This window comes from Clupea harengus, chromosome 11, assembly GCF_900700415.2.
Source record: "Clupea harengus chromosome 11, Ch_v2.0.2, whole genome shotgun sequence".
Classification (NCBI taxonomy): domain Eukaryota; kingdom Metazoa; phylum Chordata; class Actinopteri; order Clupeiformes; family Clupeidae; genus Clupea; species Clupea harengus.
Window position 1 is genome coordinate 16,564,624 of NC_045162.1, and position 18,036 is coordinate 16,582,659.

At 45.3% G+C, this 18,036-nt stretch overlaps 1 protein-coding gene across 2 annotated transcripts in view; it reads right to left on the reverse strand.

Annotated features, from left to right (window-relative positions):
- znrf2b (zinc and ring finger 2b) overlaps positions 1–7,593 on the reverse strand; it is an 84,063-nt gene extending 76,470 nt beyond the window's left edge. Inside the window, exon 1 of one of the 2 annotated variants that reach the window (XM_012838748.3) lies at positions 6,414–7,591. In XM_012838748.3, coding sequence (XP_012694202.1) covers positions 6,414–6,822 — 409 coding nt within the window. In that variant the 5' untranslated portion in view covers positions 6,823–7,591. Of the gene's footprint in view, positions 1–6,413 lie in introns of both variants that reach the window. The other variant, XM_031575757.2, reaches the window with a different exon arrangement.
- Between the last annotated feature and the right edge of the window lie 10,443 nt (positions 7,594–18,036).

Sequence of the window (18,036 nt, forward strand, 5' to 3'; positions counted from 1 at the left end):
GTGAGAGAGACCAGGGTGACAAAAGATGATCACCACTGCAGATGCAGCCAAGGTCTCTCTCTATAGATTAGCTGCCAGTGTGATGACTAGCACAGACCACTAACACCGCCCCTCTGCTGAGAGCCAGGAAACACAACCAGGGCAGGGTTACTAGCAGCAGCCCTGGACCTCAGGTAGGTGTGTGTGTGTGTGTGTGTGTGTGTGTGTGTGGACACCTAACCAGGGCAGGGTTACTAGCAGCAGCCCTTGATCTTCACATCCAGTAAGCACCACAGCTCTGCTTTACCATCCTTTTCACTGTCTGATGTGGTGTGGTTTGGTGTATGTCTGCTTAAGATCGCCTTTCATCTTTTGCCTTTCAGTTTCTCTGTTTGCAACCCCCCGTTCTTAGTGTGCTCCTTCTTACCTGCCCTCGGACTACTGAGCTCTACCACAAATACATGGTAGAATACTCTACATAGAATACTTACAGTGTCTTCCATGATCTTTCAAACGTTTATATAAAGCACTTTAAAGCAGCAATATGGAGTTCTGTTCCAAAACTAGTAAGCTAACTACCTAAAAGGCATGCAAAAACCTTGCAAACACCACCAACAGCCCAGCTGACACTGATAGAAGCTTGCCACACATTTTTGCAGGGTGTACCAGCCCGTTATACAGAACTACATAGTGCATATCCTGGATGGCTAGTGGGAAAGACGCAGGTGTTTATCTGTCCTTCACATGACCATATGCTATCAAAATGAATTTGAGGATGGTACCTAAACTAGTTGCCTATAAAACCATATCTCAAAAAGTGACAAATTGTTGGATAGTGTTACTTTAAACTGCCCTGTATGAAAGGCAATACACTTGCCTCTGCCCTTGAGTTCAACATGTTTGTAGGATCAGAAGAGTTTCCTCAATGACATAAAAGATAAAGATAAAGGTCAGGTATTTAGCAGACACTTTTATACAAGGCAAATTACAACATTAGGAAACATTAATTACAATATTAATCGTATTAAATCACTGCTGAACTAAATATCATACATTCACCATCCGTTTAATTGCTGTAATTGCTGCAAATGATTAAATACTGTCTACACTACATATCGCTGTATATATATAAACATGACTGCTTTAAAGAAAAATGCTAAAATGGATGTAGGAGGTCAGAGGTTAATAACAGGTTATTACAGCTCATACAGCTCCCATTAGCCATCCTATGCCTGCCTCCTGTTCTCCTGGCTGTGCCACATGGGTTAGCTGATGCCAACTACCCAGCATGCAGTTCACCTCCAAACCTCAGCTCTGACGGGCTATAAGATGTATACACACTGAGTTAGATGGGATTCATAATTAATACGTTTCTTCCCATAGGAAAGGGGGCTTAGCCTGTTATTGATTTTTTTAATCCGTTTTCCACTGGCTGTGCATCGTGCCGGCGAGCACACTGATTTATCACCTACACCCACTCACACTACCCCTCCTCAACACCCCCTCTGTCCACATCCCTCTCTTTCTCTTTCTCTCGGCCTCTTTCTGTGTGCAACCTGTTATTTACCCTACCACCACACTGATGTTTTCTGAGTTTTCTTTTTTCCAGTTTTCTCTTTCACATGCGCTCTCTCTCCTTCTCCCTCACACACACACACACAAACAAACACACACACACTTTCTTACACATACACACTCTTGCTCACACACACTCTCTTTCTTACACATACAAACTCTTGTACTCTCTCACACACAAACAAACACAAACTCACAGAAACACACACAAACAATGAAAATGTTCCAAATTTTCCAATTCTCTTTCGACATGTTGGCGATGCAGTAGTCATTAGTAGACGTCGTGTTTCCTTCTGCTCATGTGTGCATGCCCCTGTAACTCGCTTGTCCCTCCACGCCGTGTCTGAAGCTGCTGCTGTGATCGTGGGTCTGACCCAGCCTTAACCCCAGCATTAACCTGGGTGACCGACTGTCTGACAGCCACAGACGCCAAGACTCCGCTCAACGCCGCTCACCTCTCCGCACTCAAGTCAGTCAGCTTTATTGGCATGACATAACTCAATTTAGCCAAAGCAAACTAATCGCTTAAACCTCTCTGCCCATTCCTCTGTAGCTCTCCACTTCTCTCCTCCACCTCACTTTTTCTTTTATCCATCTCTCTTTCTCTCTCCTCCACCTCTCTTTTTCTCTCATCTACCCCCCCATTGTCCATTATAGAGGTCCTGCTTGAGAAGTGCATCAGGATGAAAAAAGGGGAGAGAGAGAAAGAATATATATATAGAGAGAGAGAGAGAAAAAGAGGAACAGTACTAAGCGATGCTCCAAATGCTCAGTGACTCAGAAAAACATGAAGGGGAAACCAGGGAGAAACATGACAGGGAAATGGACAGGAAAAATATGCCAGTCTGTCACAGAGACAACTGTGTGTGTGTGTTTGTGTTTGTGTGTGTGTGTGTGTGTGTGTGTGTGTGTGTGTGTGTGTGTCACAGAGACAACTGTGTGTGGCTGATGGATTTCTGCATCAGGAAGTCAAAGCTAAGATTGCCCCTGACAGGAGGAAGACCTCCACACACAGCCTCCTTAAGCAGTGCAGCCATCTCCCCCATCTCTCGGCACGTAGAAGACCTACTGTGACCAAGGAGAACCACAATGCTTCTACTGATCATCAGCTTCTCAGGATAAAGACTGTCTGCTTCTGTTTCCCTACAAACTGCCCATTACACAAACCAAAGCTGCAGAGGGCACATATCTCATAACAGGACAAATCTATGTGACAGAATGGGCTCTGCATGTCAAGAGATATGCAATCAACGTGTACTCATTCAACAACATCCTATAGTGTTCTTCACAGCAAAGCAATCATCCAACCTCATCCTATAGTGTTCTTCACAGCAAAGCAGTGAGGCAACCTCATCCTATAGTGTTCTTCACAGCAAAGCTGTCAGGCAACAAAGAACTATACATAGAACCCATAATTTCGTGACAAGTGACTAGAGAGAGAGAGAGAGCTATAGCTCTAACTTCTCTCTGTGAGTGTGTGAGTGTCTGTGTGTGTGTGTGTGTGTGTGTGTGAAGGTTTTAAGGAGTGAATGATGCTTTAAGTGATAAATACAGCCAGACCTTTCAGAGCCTGTCTCAGCTGAGCTAGTGCAGTGGGAGAGAGGCCAGTGAGTGGAGATAGGGAGAGATGCTTTTCAGTGGTTGTCTGTTAGACTTCCTTTTCTGTATGCTCATATATATTTGTAACAGCCTGGCACGTGCGTCCACACCAAAGGGAAGGCAAGCAACAACATTAGTTTAACGTTGAAAAGAACAAAAGTATTTTTATACTTTTTAATAAATATTTCGTATTTATTAAGAAAGAAACACACGGACATTACAAAAACAAGAACACAGTGCCTAACGGAAAAAGGATGCATATGTTGGCAGGGGATGTATGGATGTCGGCATATCAAATGTAGTGGAGTTTGTGCAAGTGTTTTGTGTGTGTGTATGAGAAGAATCTGAAGGATCTGAAGGATCAATCTGTGGAGATGGAGAGATGGAGAACTGGAGCTGTTACAAAGACCCCACCCCACATAAACCCCACCCTACAAAGACCCCACCCTACATAGACCCCACCCTACAAAGGCATTTTTTTTTAAGGAGACCAGCAGGTATAGGCAATGAACTAAGCATGGCCCCAGTGCTGCCTACAGTCCACACACAGCTGCTGCATGGACTAGGAGGGGTGCAGTCGGTCGTAACAGTATTCCACAGCCTTATACTCAGTGTCACTCTCGGTCTCCCTCTCACACTCTCACACACACACACACACCACTACTTATAGCTAACAGAAGTACACCCTGTCACCTAATACCAGAGAAAGAAAAAACTCCCCTCCATGCTTGGAGACAGCTCACAAAAAAACAAAACAACAGCGAGCAGCTGAAGGTGTTTCTCTGTGACGACGGCAGCTCTGACTGCTTTTTATCTAACCATCAGGATGCGTCTCCCAGCGCTGGTCATATGACCTAAGCACAGAGTCCTATTGTTCTAAGCCAACATGAGGGCCTGGTGCTTCCGCTCAGTGGCAGTCCCAGTGATCTTTGGTAGCAGTCATTAGCTGTGTTGATGTGGCTGATGTAAACACATATAGCTATTGTTGTAAAATGTGTCTGATCGCAGACCCATGACTAAATGAAGAGTTTTCACATCTTTGCACACAAAGAAAATAGTTCCCCAGCTGATTGCATGGGAGTTTTTCCCCAAGTCATACAACTATACTTAGGTGCTGCTATACAAGCTCAGGGCCTGCAGGCTAGTTGTGCTAATGGCCATGCATAACAATACTGTATTTAATAAGATTTAATGAGAAGAAGTAAAAGCAGAGTCAAGCTGTACCGTCACTATGTCTATGTGTGTGTGTGTGTGTGTGTGTGTGTACATCAAACATTTCACTGACATTTCAACTCAGTCAGCTAAAGGAGTTTGTGTTTGTGTGTTTTTGCATGATAGATGCAACAGATAACTCTGTTTAGCACACATCACCATATCCACAGGACACAGCATGCTGTTGTTTACCAGAAGTATTTGCATCATAGTTTTCTGACCCTGCATAAACGACTCAGCACTACTGGCTGAGAACAGGCATTTAATCACATTAGGAGAAAGAGATGGTCTTAACTTTACCCAATTAGCACGGAGAGAAACCCCAGCACGTTGTGAACAAACTCAGATTGAGGTGCACCTAACACACCCGCAGAGAGAGACATACCATTGTATTAAACTGATCCTTAGTCCAGTATGCACCCACAGGCTACAGACACAACTGAAGTGTCTGGTCTCTCAGAATTTGGACACCACAACGGACATATGCTCACCTGCTAGTTAACTGGCAACCTGTTTTTTTTGTTGTATTTTTTTTTTTAAACAACTGGTGGTAGCCGACTAGTGGTAAACCAAGTGGTAGACCTGTCCACACACGCACAATCAGCAGCAGAGTCTAGGGAAATTCCACTGGAGGAAAACACAGCTCTGTTGACACTGGGTTTCAACTTGCTACTGCATCACACACACACACACACACACACACACACACACACATCACAGCCATGCTTATTGAGCCATTTTAGTCTGGTGTATTATGATAACAGTGAATGAGAGCGAGAAAGAGAAAGAAAGAGAGACACACGGAGAAAGATACCAAGAGGCAGACAGACAGAGAAAGAGAGGGGGGAGAGAGAGAGCTCTCATGATAGTAGTTAGATGAGATTCATCAACGATGGTGTGTAAGTATGAGTGTATGACTGACAGTCCACAGCAGAGAGGAAGAGAAAAGAGAGAAGAGGCCAATGGGTGGTAGGGGTGACAGAGTCCAACTTCCAGGGAACTCTGTAATGGAGTGGAAGTCCTTCAACTCCAGACAGCAGGGAGAATTAAGCTACGAACAAACAGTGATGGAGCGTTGTCATGAAGTGAGTGACACATGACAGATACCCCTGCCCACAGGGCGCCTCAGGCAGGGCATATATAGCCTTTGCACGGCCCTCTCCAGCTGATTCCTCTCATCCAGTAAGAGCACAGTGGTGGCTTTCATGGTTATTAAAGAGGGAACTGTTAGTGTGTGTGTGTGTGTGTGTGTGTGTGTGTGTGTGTGTGTGTGTGTGTGTGTGTGTGTGTGTGTCTGTGTGTGTGTCTGTGTGGAGGGGGCACGAGTCCACCCCTACCTGCATGGCAATGTTTAGTACAGTTTCACCTTTACCTGCCAAGACCAAGGGGAAGTTCCTTCATCAATACTGCCAATCCTGCCGCCACTTGTGGGAGTGAAGAGGTAAACACCTCCAGCAGGCATCACACAGAAACAAAGGGATGCATAGTAGTCACCCAATCTAAACTAATCTGGTGCATTCCTAGACTCGAGTAATCCCACCAGGGTTGGCAGAGTAGGCATGGCAAACCATGGCACTCCGTTAGCGACTCTAATCAAGGTTAGCCTGGTCACATCTATCTTACTGAGCAGGACAGATGCTGGTGGGGACTCTCACTGTTGCAATGGTTGCAGGATTGGACTTTTATGTTTGCACATTTTACATACTTTGTTTTGTTTTGTTTTATTTTGAGTCTGGTTTACTGGTGATGGTGATGAGGGACAGGTATTGGGCATATGAAATAATGTATTACTACTAGATGAGATGTCATTGTGCTACTGACAGGCACAACTGTTGCGTCAACTCACCACTTAACCCGAGTCAATCTCAACAGCAGTCATTTAGGGCCAAGCCATTATTCAGGTACGTTTTGACAGCCACCCACAGGTCTGGTTTCCATATGATGGGCATGCCATACCTGCTTTCTAAAACAACCTTCATACCAAACTCCAAATAGCGCTCTGCATGTTTTTTTATCTGAGCTGTTTTGTTTAGCCAACGTTTCCTTACCTCCGAACAGATGAGGCGAGAGGTGTGCCGGTAGAGATCCGATCAACAACCGGGGACCTCCGTGAACCGCGCCTGACCTGTCGCTGTCTCCGCCGCTCTCCTCCGGAGTACTGCTGCCAGATTCATGCGAGCTGTACGCCCTGCTGCTGGGTATGTTGATGCCAGACTGAGGTCTGGTCCCCGACCCGCCTCCGCTGCCCCCGACAGAGCGCGTGCGGGAGCCAATGTGGTGAGACGAGGCGGCAGTGGCACCTGAGGCTCCGTGAGCCGTGCCGCCGTACGCGTACCTCATACCCATGGCTGCAGTCCGGCTGTTTCCGTTACTAGTTGATGTGCTTGATGGCAGATCCGATCCCGAGTAAGCCCTCATCCGTCCGTTGGCGGCAGGGCTGCTCTGTTTGGCTCCCATGCCGACTGCTGTCAAGCCAACTCTTCCACGGATTTACTTTTTAATTATTAAAGGGCTCAACCGGTGAGGCGGCTGGGAAAGAGTTGTGCTAAGAAATAACACTTTCGAGGGAAATTTGACTTGTGACAAAGTATCAACAACAACAGCATAGAAAAAAACCACGAGTCCCAATGACACTGGCAACGCCAAGAAGACAAGCACAAAATTAAAACAAACTGACAGCTACAAAGTATCAGGTCCAAATGGATTCGACACAGATAGAAACAAAGAAAATGATGCACGAAAAACTTTGCTTTTCTAAACGAATTCAAAAGCTCCGTAAGATTTCTGTGCGTGCTAGTTGTTGCTGCCTTCCAGCTGGTGGAGCTTCACTCGTCTCCCTTCTTGTTTTGGCTTCATGTGCTTTGGCTGTTGTTTTCTAACTAACGTCCGCTCCGCCATACCGCCTCTTTACCCCGTGAAAGTGGAGAGCCTCGCTCCCCACGCTTCTCTCTCAGCCGACGACTGACACAGAAACTGCTCAAATGGAGGAAGTACAAGTGGGTAAAGGGGAGGACAGTTGCAAAAATTGCCCTGACCACCGACAGGAGACGTGCAGCGCTGCCGCGTTGCCTAGCTAGGGACTCGGGGGCGGACCAATTTCGTTGTGCGTCTGGTGACGTCAGCACGGGGAAGGCACGGACGAGGCGGCATGAACTGCCATAACAACACGCCTATGGGCGCACTGAGCGGTAAGACCATGCGGACGGATTCTGACAGTTCGGCGAGAATGTAACACGAGAGTTCTGGATGGTATGGTGTGTCGTTTGTCAGGCAATGCAGCACTCAGAAAACAAGTGTTTCAGCTGTTTCATTCAACAGGGTGTTTGTGTGTATGTAACATTAAAATGTGCAAAGTGTGTCTGTATACATGTATGTATCTGGACATTAGACCATCAGTGCATTCATTTGAACATTCACATCCTTGCAAATCTCTCTCTCTCTCTCTCTGTGTGTGTGTGTGTATGTGTGCGTGTGTGTGTGTGTGTGTGTGTGTGTGTGCGTGCGTGTGTGTGTGTGTGTGTGTGTGTGTGCGTATGTGTGTGTGTGTGTGTGATGGCCTTGAAGATAAATGTGGTAGCACCCTAGTGCTGTCTATTCCGCCAGCTTCAAAGCATGCTGAGAACACAATGAATTCACTCCTATAAGCTCAATAGAGGAAATGCCTCTTGAAAGGCCAGTAATTAAAGAGGCAAAGAAGTTTTACTAGCTCAACAGACACTCTCTGACCAAGGCTTTTCATCTTCATTCAGACCACACACACTTTACTCTGCCAAGCTGAATCGTAATTGTACACCCATCACCCAACACACTGCACACTGCACACTGAACCTAATGTGAATGTGAATGCAGTGCATTCTTAATTACCCTTTTTATATTCTTCGAAGGAAACATTCCCAGACCTTCGTGAGCTATAAATGTGAACACAACGACTCTCACCGTGAGACTCAGATGGGCAGAATGGCTTGAATGGCTCAGAGAGGAATGTTTAAAAATTATATTTTACTACATCATTGAAAATCAGGGGCCAATAACACGATCTCTACAAACAGCGAGGAGAGCAGACTGGAGTTCTGAAAGCACTTCCTTCACTATGGTGTGATACACACAAGTGAAACATGTCTGTGGTTTCCTGTTTCTCATAGTATTCAACATAAAGCTTCAAGACTATTAAGAGAGGAGGATAAAATTCAGAAATGTATAGAAATATATGTTCTCATGAATGGACCCTGTGTAAGTGTGTGTATGGTTGGCTGTCAGAATGTACGCTTTGCTGTGTACATAGGGAGTACCCTCCAACAGTCCATGTTCATACACACACAGACACTGACACACACACACACACACACACACACACACACACACACACACACACACACACACACACACACACACACACACACACACACACACACACACACACACACACACATTCAGAGACACACAACTCGCCATGTGGAGTTTTCTGTAGCTTGCACTCTTGCTAACACTCGACAAAAGCTCACCCAACAAGCATCGAGTGTTGTTGAAAAATTGATCACCTGTTCGCCCAGTAGCCAATGCCTGAGAGCTTGCATATGGCCGCAGCATATGGCCCATCCTCCATCTCCCCCTCTCAGAGCGAGCGCCTGTGCACCAGAGCCAACACTCCTGCAACGGGGTGTGTACTGCTGTCCTGTGGAATGATGCAGCTTTTGAGTCCATTTGGAATCTTGCAGTGTCTGATGCGTTTGCTGGTAATGTGTGTGTGTGTGTGTGTGTATGTCGTGTGTGTGTGTGTGTGTGTGTGTGTGTGTGTGTGTGGAGTCCACAAGGGCACAGGGGTGTTCAGCAGTGGCTTGGCTACATTCCTATTTTTATAGCAAGCATGCCTCCTGTTTGGGCATAATCTTTCTCCTGACACACACACACACACACACACACACACACACACACACACACACACACACAGCTGTGTTACCACAAACTAATTACTGTACTTTTCCATTGACAGCATGGAAAAGCTGCATCACTGCAAACATCAAACAGTCACAGCAGGTGAAGATGGTCCAATAAAAGCAAAATGGTGTAAATCTCTTTTTCTGTGTGTGTGTGTGTGTGTGTGTGTGTGTGTGTGTGTTACAGCCTGCCTGATTTATGCTCAGACATTCTCCCTGTATCATGTGCTTATATCTTGTCTCACCACACACTGTTTATAGAAGCCGGGGGCAGTGCTCAGAAAGGGAGCATGTATGGGCAAATGTCTTAGTATTCTGTGTGTTAGTGTGTATGCTTGAGTGTATGTGTGTATGTGTGTATGTGTGTGTCTGTGTCTGTTACAGCCGAACTTGCACTAACGGTAACGTAAATGAGGAGACACACACAGATCGGTTGTTGTTGAACAATAGGGGTATGTTTATAAAACATAACGAATTAGGGTAAACAACAGACGAGACATAAAGTGGGAATGACGAACCCTAAAGCTGGGGGGACTGATATTCACAAAGTGGGAATGATGAACCCTAAAGATGGGTGGACTGATATTCACAAAGACTCCTGCGCCTAAAACACGGCTGTACTTCTCTTGGCTAGTCTCTTGGCTGTATACGCCCCTGTAGGAGTGGACCCACAATCCTTTAAAAAAGCGTCCTGACTTTTACCTTTATCTTTTATAGGGCAGGTAGGCCTATGACAGGAGTGTCTCACCTGTAATTAGAGAAGTAACGAAGAGGCACAGGGCGACCAGTAGGGGTCACCAAAGCATAGACTCAACAACAAACGGCGGCCAGAGGTGTGATGTTGTAACCGTGTCCCTGCTGTGTGTGTACCATGCATGGAAATGTATGTGGATTAATGTGTTTGTACCATGCATGGAAATGCATGTGGATTAATGTGTATGCGCTATGCAGACATGTGTTGCCCTTCTGTTACGTGTGAAACAGGATGGTGTCATTAGACTTGGTCGTCATCTCATGCATAGCATAGCATAGCAAATTCACAAGCAGTGTCCTCTTGACAGCAGCACAGCAATGGCTGCCAGCAGAGGAGAGGAGAGGAGAGGAGAGGAGGGGAGGGGAGGGGAGGGGAGAGGAGAGGAGAGGAGAGGAGAGGAGGGGAGGGGAGGGGAGGGGAGGGGAGGGGAGAGGAGAGGAGAGGAGAGGAGGGAGGCCAAGAGTGTGCTCAACCTCTCCCTGGCAGATCAACAAAGAGTCAAGGCATAGCAGTGATAGAGGCCTCTGGCCCAACTGATGGAACTCAGAAACACACCACATCTGTGGTGAAATAAAAAAATCCCTGTAATCATATGACAAGTCTTCGTGTGTATTAAATGGGCCTCAATTTGGAAATACACGTAATTGCATAGCCTGCCCCTCAAATGTCCTTACATCTACTCACACCTCTGCTGAAGAAGAGTCCCCTTAAACTTAAAGGGCTTCACAGATATTAGTGCAATGGTGTATTGCATCATCCTACCCCGGCGGGGTCATAACAAGTGTGAGTGATGTCAGTGCTAGACCACACAAGGCCTGAAGACCAGCCCAGTTTCCATTGGATGCGGTGATTTACTGGTTCTTCAAGGGATCATCTCAATTGAGGTGTCAGTTATACTGACATTCATGTACACACACACACACACACACACACACACACACACACACACACACACACACACACACACACACACACACTCACTCACTCACACAGGCAGTGGGCGAGTGTCCCAGTGCGTCCCCCAAGCACACAGGAATGTGTTACATACTGTAACTGCGACTAGATGAAGCATCACTGTCCCATGGCGAAGGTCAGACTCCGCACAGCTGGATCAACACGGAGCATTTTTCTCGCCAGCCCTCAAGTGTGTTTCTGTGTCAGAGAGCAGAGCCAGGGCTGAGGCCTCCCATTCATCACTGACCTGACGGGTCCTCGCTGGGTCCAGATGGGCTCGGCACCGCTGGGAGGACCCGCTGGTGGTAAAAGTGCCATGGCTTTGATCAGATCAGGGGGTTCAGATGACCACATGTCAAGGAGAAGGAGAGGCGTTCATGCTTGGCTCTCGAAACCTTTTCTGCACACCGCCCTCACATCAGGGCTCTTTCAGCAGCCACATTTATTCCCTCTCTCTCTCTCTCTCTTTCCCTCTCTCTCTCTTTCCCTCTCTCTCTCTCTCTTTCTCTGACTAACTCTCCTTTTTTTCACTGCTAATCGAGGAAAGTCACCTGATTGAGGCAGTAATACGTTTTGTTCAAACCCCATTAAGCCGTGAGGGAGGTTTAAAAAAGGCTTTTTGGCTGGCTCTGCTCCCAGTCATAATTGTGTTAAATGCTGAAGCACAGTTCTGTCCACTGCAGCACTTGGCCTGCGTGATCTGCCATGGACACACTGTGAATGCGCTGAATAAGAAGGTATTATTTTGTGATCGGTGAGAACTGGCTAACTTGTGCATTAAGGAGAGGATGAAGATACTTTTTAAAATGATTTAAACTACATTCATGAGTACAGAAATGTATCTGTCTTTTATGTAAAGGGTCTCTGTTTCAGAGGTCTAGTCATAAGCAAACACAGACACATACACAAAACATTAGATAGCTTTCTTTATACAGAAATAAAATAATTATCTCTGTGTTTTACTGGGGCTCATCCTCTGCTAATTCCAGCTGACCCTGATCCTTACCTTCTGTTATGATGGGTTACCTCATCAATGCACAACATCGTCCCCTACAGGGTTACCGACGTCTCCCTGTCAAAACCTAAGAACTGGTAAGAAGCAGCAGCTCCGCTCGTCTCTGGTGTCTTTAAGCGGCTTCAGGCCGCGGGAGCAGCTGGTTCCTCGTGGGCCCTGCTGGCACCAGCACCCGCCCTCCTTTGATGAGGCTTCCTCTCTCATGGAGCCCCAGGGTGGGAGACGGGGAGGCAGAGAGAGAGGCCACATGAGACAGTCTGGGAGACACAGCTAGTCCTGACACAGGGTGGGGGGGGGGGGGGGGGGGCAGAGAGGCCATATGAGACAGTCTGGGAGACACAGCTAGTCCTGACACAGGGTGGGGGGGGGGGGGGGGGCAGAGAGGCCATATGAGAGGCTAGTTCTGACAGGGCTGACATTGCCATCAGTGATCCACTATCAGGAAGAAAAATGACTTCAGGGCTGACAGCGATGAAACCGACTCTCTAGCGTGAGCTACACACTATCCGAACTGCTGTTCATGGAATGTGCCGATTACGATGCAAACTGATGCCACCAGGGTCAGGTATGCTATAATTGTCATCTGCTGTCCATGCTGAAATCCATCAGCAATACTGATCCAGCATTAAGGTCACATGTTTTAAGAGCTGTACATTACCATGCATATTACTGTGTTGGAAGCTTGAATGTCATTGTCAAGGATACTTGACTTTGCTTGTAATATATGACATTCTTGAACAACATACTGTAGGATTGTGCTTGCATTTATGGACATATGTTTACGTCCAGGGTTGAATATTATTTATTTATACAGCAAATATGTTGATAGCCAGGAATGGGCCCCAGTTAGGTGATGAATAACATCAGCAGGACAGAATGTGCAGAGAAAGTTAAAAAGCCTGAAATAGTGGTCTAACGTAACCTTGAGAGCGCTGTCACCCTCTGGCAAGAAGCAGTATTGCACTCAACAAGGACTTCATTTAAGTTCACAAAACTAAAAAAAGAAAGAGATTGAATTATAAGTAGAATTATAAATAGAGAATAAGTGTAAGAGAGAATAAGTTTAGGAATTATAAGTAGAGAATATGTAAAAGAGAGAATAAATATAATAATTATAAGTAGATTGTACAGGGTTGTTTACCTTCAGTGTTCTATGATGAGCAATGTCTTTGCTAACTCATTCCAAGAAGAGGAATTAGCATTGTGTGTTTGTGTGCACATGCATGTGTGTGTGTGTTTGCTTGTGTATACTTCATGAGAGCATCCGCATTTCAAATATAGAAGAGCTGATATCTCCGTTGCCCTAAATCTATGTTTGGCTCAGCCATTTTTTTAGGCTTCTTTGCGGAATACGTGGCAGCGAATCTTCCAGACATCTATGTAAGTGAACAGACATGGGCCCTCAGGCAAGACTGGAGTCTGCGGCCATGACAGAGAAAAAAAGACTGGTTCCTCTAAACAGGTTTGAGGAAGGAAGACGAGGGATGTGGTAAAAAGAGATGATTTCAAAAAGTGAGAAAGTAAAAAGGGATTTTTGTTTTTGATTTGTGTTCACTGTTGATATGATCTATTAAGTTCTTACACCTCGAGTCATCATTTTTGCTAACAGTATAGACATAAATCCATGCAACATGCAGATACACACATATGGACACATGCCTGATCAGAAAGAGAGAGGGAGAGAGAAAGAGGGTGAGAGAGAGAAAGGAAGAGGAAGAAAGAGAGAGGAATAGAGGAGGGGGGCAGAGAGAGAGATAGTCAAAGAGAGAGAGAAAGAGGGACAGAAAGAGAGAGAAAGAGGGACAGAGAGAGAGAGAGAGAGAGTCTGCACAGTCAGTGTTCAATGGAAAGGCTATAGATGTCAACACTGTGAGCTCTGACCTTGCAGTGCTGTCAAGGATAGGAGTCCCTGTTGCCTAGGAACAGTGCCACTGCATCAAGATATTGAGTCCCTGTTGCCTGGCTTCTAGGAACAGTACCACTGCATCAAGATATTGAGTCCCTGTTGCCTGGCTTCTAGGAACAGTACCACTGCATCAAGATATTGAGTCCCTGTTGCCTGGCTTCTAGGAACAGTACCACTGCATCATGATATCTGGGCCCTGTTGCCTGGCTTCTAGGAACAGTACCACTGCATAATGATATCTGGGCTCTGTTGCCTGGCTTCTAGGAACAGTACCACTGCATAATAATACTGAGCTTCCAAGAACACTGCAATCGCATCAGTAGCTGGAGTAAGTTAGACAGAAGTTCTTCAGTCATATGATGGTGATATGCAGTGTATAATAATGTACTATATGGTATTATGTACTATAACATTATTTAAGGATACACGTATGGCTGCTAAACCTCAAAAAGGGAACAGTTGTGTGAAGGCTCAGGCATGTTTTTGGAGTGCAAACATTGATTAGTATGAACATTATTCTCCATTTTCTTTTAGCTGTACATTTGCTTAGATCCTCTCTGTCATGACAGCAGTCTCAGACCACTGAATGTCGCCTTTCCACACAAGCTTAGTAGAAACTTCATTCAGAACTCCATAAACCTGAATAGATTAATCTTAAAGCTTAAATCTTAAAGTTTCACAAAGCCATTGATGAATTATTCTGGATTAAGACCTCTTCCTACCTTAATTAAACCCTGTTTGAGGGTTTGGAGTTACATTTTCACCGGTGTTATGTGTTCTTTGGTATTGGTGGGCAGTGGTTATTGAAATAAAATGCAAAAAATGTAATTTCCTGTGTGACGACAAGAGGAGTATCTACTACTGTGTGTGGTTGAAAAGTATCTGTAAATCTGTGTGTGTGGGTATGTTTGTGTGTGTCTGTGTCTGTGTCTGTGTGTGTGTGTCTGTGTGTGTGTGTGTGTGTGTGTGTGTGTGTGTGTGTGTGTGTGTGTGTGTGTGTGTGTGTGTGTGTGTGCGTGTGTGCGTGTGTGCGTGTGTGCGTGTGTGTGTGTGTGTGTGTGCGTGTCAGCTTTTGTGTCTTTTGTTTAAGCAGACAATGTAAGTACACGGAATTTAGGTTCAATTTGTTGTCAAAGTCCTATATCAAATACACAGACGATTAAAATACACATATATATATCTTCTCAGTTACACATATTTTCAACATCTGTCTCACCTCTATTTATAAACTAGTCAGAAGTACACTTCTGAGAATCAGCTAGGTAGCTGCAACCCATATACAGTAAATCAATGCGGAGGATGAAAACCCTTATCATTGAGCTGAACACATACCTCTTTTGCTTGAGAACAGTCCTGTGGTGAGAAGAAGGTGTCACGTCACGTCACAGAAGTTGTTAATCATCTAGCTCGTTCATTATGCCTTGTGGTTTTTCTTGGAGAGGTTGATGTTCATGGACAATCCTTTCCTGTTTCCTATGTGTTCAATGTGGCGTGGCGATAACTGTGACCTTAAGTAGGCATTTTTTAGTTTGTTTTGATAATTTTGATAAGAAAAAACACATTGCATTGCTATCACACATGCATTTCAATAACTCACAAAAAAATGTATGTATTATACTTCTCTTTTTTCACCCACTTCTGTAAATGTCAGTGTATCATTGTCCAGGCTTTACATTCACATACACACACACTGACCCAGCGATCCTCCAAACGAGTTGAGAAGAGCAAATGCTCCCATGGTGTTTCCACTCTTAAAAGGCCTCGAGCCACGAGATGAGGATCCTGGGACCCTTGAGTCGATCGGCGGTTGGCGTTTGTGTCTCTCACATCTCAGCCTGCAGGTGAGCTGGTGGGCAGCGGCGCCCTGGGGCAGCTCGAGGGAGATCTGACAGGTAAACGAAGAGCAAACAAATGGAGAAGGCCCAGAGTAGCCACTCTCTTAGGAGGGGGGTTGATGTGGGGTGAGGAGGCAATCATACCTGCCCTAGGAAACACATAGGCCAGACAAAAACAAACAACATCTTTGACAACAGGCTCTCTCTCTTTCTCTCTCTCTCTCTTTATCTCTCTCTCTCGCTCTCTCTCTCTATCTATCTGTGTGTGTGTGTGTGTGTGTGTGTGTGTGTGTGTGTGTGTGTGTTTCTGTGTGGGTGTGTGTGTCTGTGTACATGTGTGTAAACAAAAAACTTCATTGAGAATTCACAGTCATGTAAGCGTGAGTTTATGTGCTTGGCAATCCCCAAGGGCAGGTCTGAACAGATCAAACAAATCCCTGATATTTCAACTCAGTCAGCCAAGGGGTTTGCAACCACCAGAAGGAGAAATATGGGTGAAAAAAACAACAACAACAACAACATCATCAACAGCGACAACAACAAAGGCTTGCTAAAGCATCTCCCAGCAGCCATCCAGCCAGCGGGTCAGGAGAGAGACAGGCCTGGGCGTCTGCAGGAGGAGCATGAGGAGTTAAAGGAGGCTGCGCTAACACGGGAGCACACAGACTGATCCTTTTAGCCATGGCAGCTAATCAATGCTCAGGCCAGGGGGACATCCCAGAGCCGCGCTAATGCCAGACAACTGGACACACACACACACACACACACACACACACACACACACACACACACACACACACACACACACACACACACACACACACACACACACACACACACACAAACACACAGAGTGAGAGAGAGAGAGGGGGGGGATTCCTTCAGAGGCGGGAGAGCATCTACTGAGCAGACGCTCTGGGATGAAGATGTTCCAGGTCAGCCTTGTTTTATATGGGTGGATCATCCTCACACACTGCACTGTTCCCCATCCTACAGAAAAAAAAACATTTAACAGCACCATTGTTATTCTTCTATTGTCTGATGAAATATTTAAAGAACAGAGGGAAAGCTTTTCTAACAGTGTGATCAGTACATGCCTTTTTTGATTGCACATATTCAGACCAACCCAAAATGTTAATAGTAAATGATCTGGCAAATTTTTAAGGAAATAGAAATAGCTTGAAATTCGAAAAATGAGTGACATTAAGTTCATTTTTATCTTTTCATAAACAATACCTGAAAACATGGTCTTTTTTCACTAACTAATACAACTCTTTTGCATATTTCCATATCATATATCTGAACGCATGGTTTAGAGTGACATATACTAACCCAGTTTGGTACACCGCTGCTGATTGATGCCGTTTTCTCTTTTCAACAGCAGGGGGCAGTGTTGACTAACAGGACAGTTCCACTCCATGGCCTAGGCAGTGTCCACGGGGTACCCATAGCAACAGATGAAACTCTTTTGTCACTCAGGTCACGTCTCCCAAGTTTGGCAGAACTGAGGCAGAGTAGAGCTCAGGCCTGTGTCTGAAAAGCCAGCGGCAATCACCTTACCTGAACGCTAACGAGCTGGAATCAGACATCCGCACATCTGATGCCAGCACCAGTAAGCAAATGGAAAACTAGGATACTGATAGCCATGGACAAACTAGGATAGAGTAGCAATGAGCAAACTAGGGTAGTGATAGCAATGGGAGTAGTTTGAACAGAAATATAAATTATGGACGTGATGGAAAAAAGTTTTGATACACAATAACAACCACACCACACACACACACTCACTCACACACACACATACCTGTCAACCTGCTTTGCACATAATGTCTCTGGAAGTGTCCTGATAGGTTAATATAATTGAGCATTGAAACTTTAATCCCAGATTCTAAGGCACTGGGGAGTTCTAAGAGCATCTTTCAGAGCAAATCAGAACGACTAAAATATAGATGATTGAAACCAGATCACTTTCAGTCATTCCTTTATTAATTTGATAATCTGCATTATAACACTTGACTTTAGTAGTTTAATTTCCTCTGTTTACAAACCAGATTCATCCACATCCTGAATCAATCACATCCTGCCACATGAAGCAATTAGAAATGACTGCTACCAATGTTTTCATTTAGTGTCCTTCTAGTTGTAATTTTTAGTCATCGTTAAATCATTATAATTCAATGCTGTTAAGTAGGAAATTGTGCCCTTGAGAGGAAGCGTGGCCGCCACTGGCCATTTTGGTGCCCTCAGTGGAAATGCTTAGTGGTTGTTTTCTC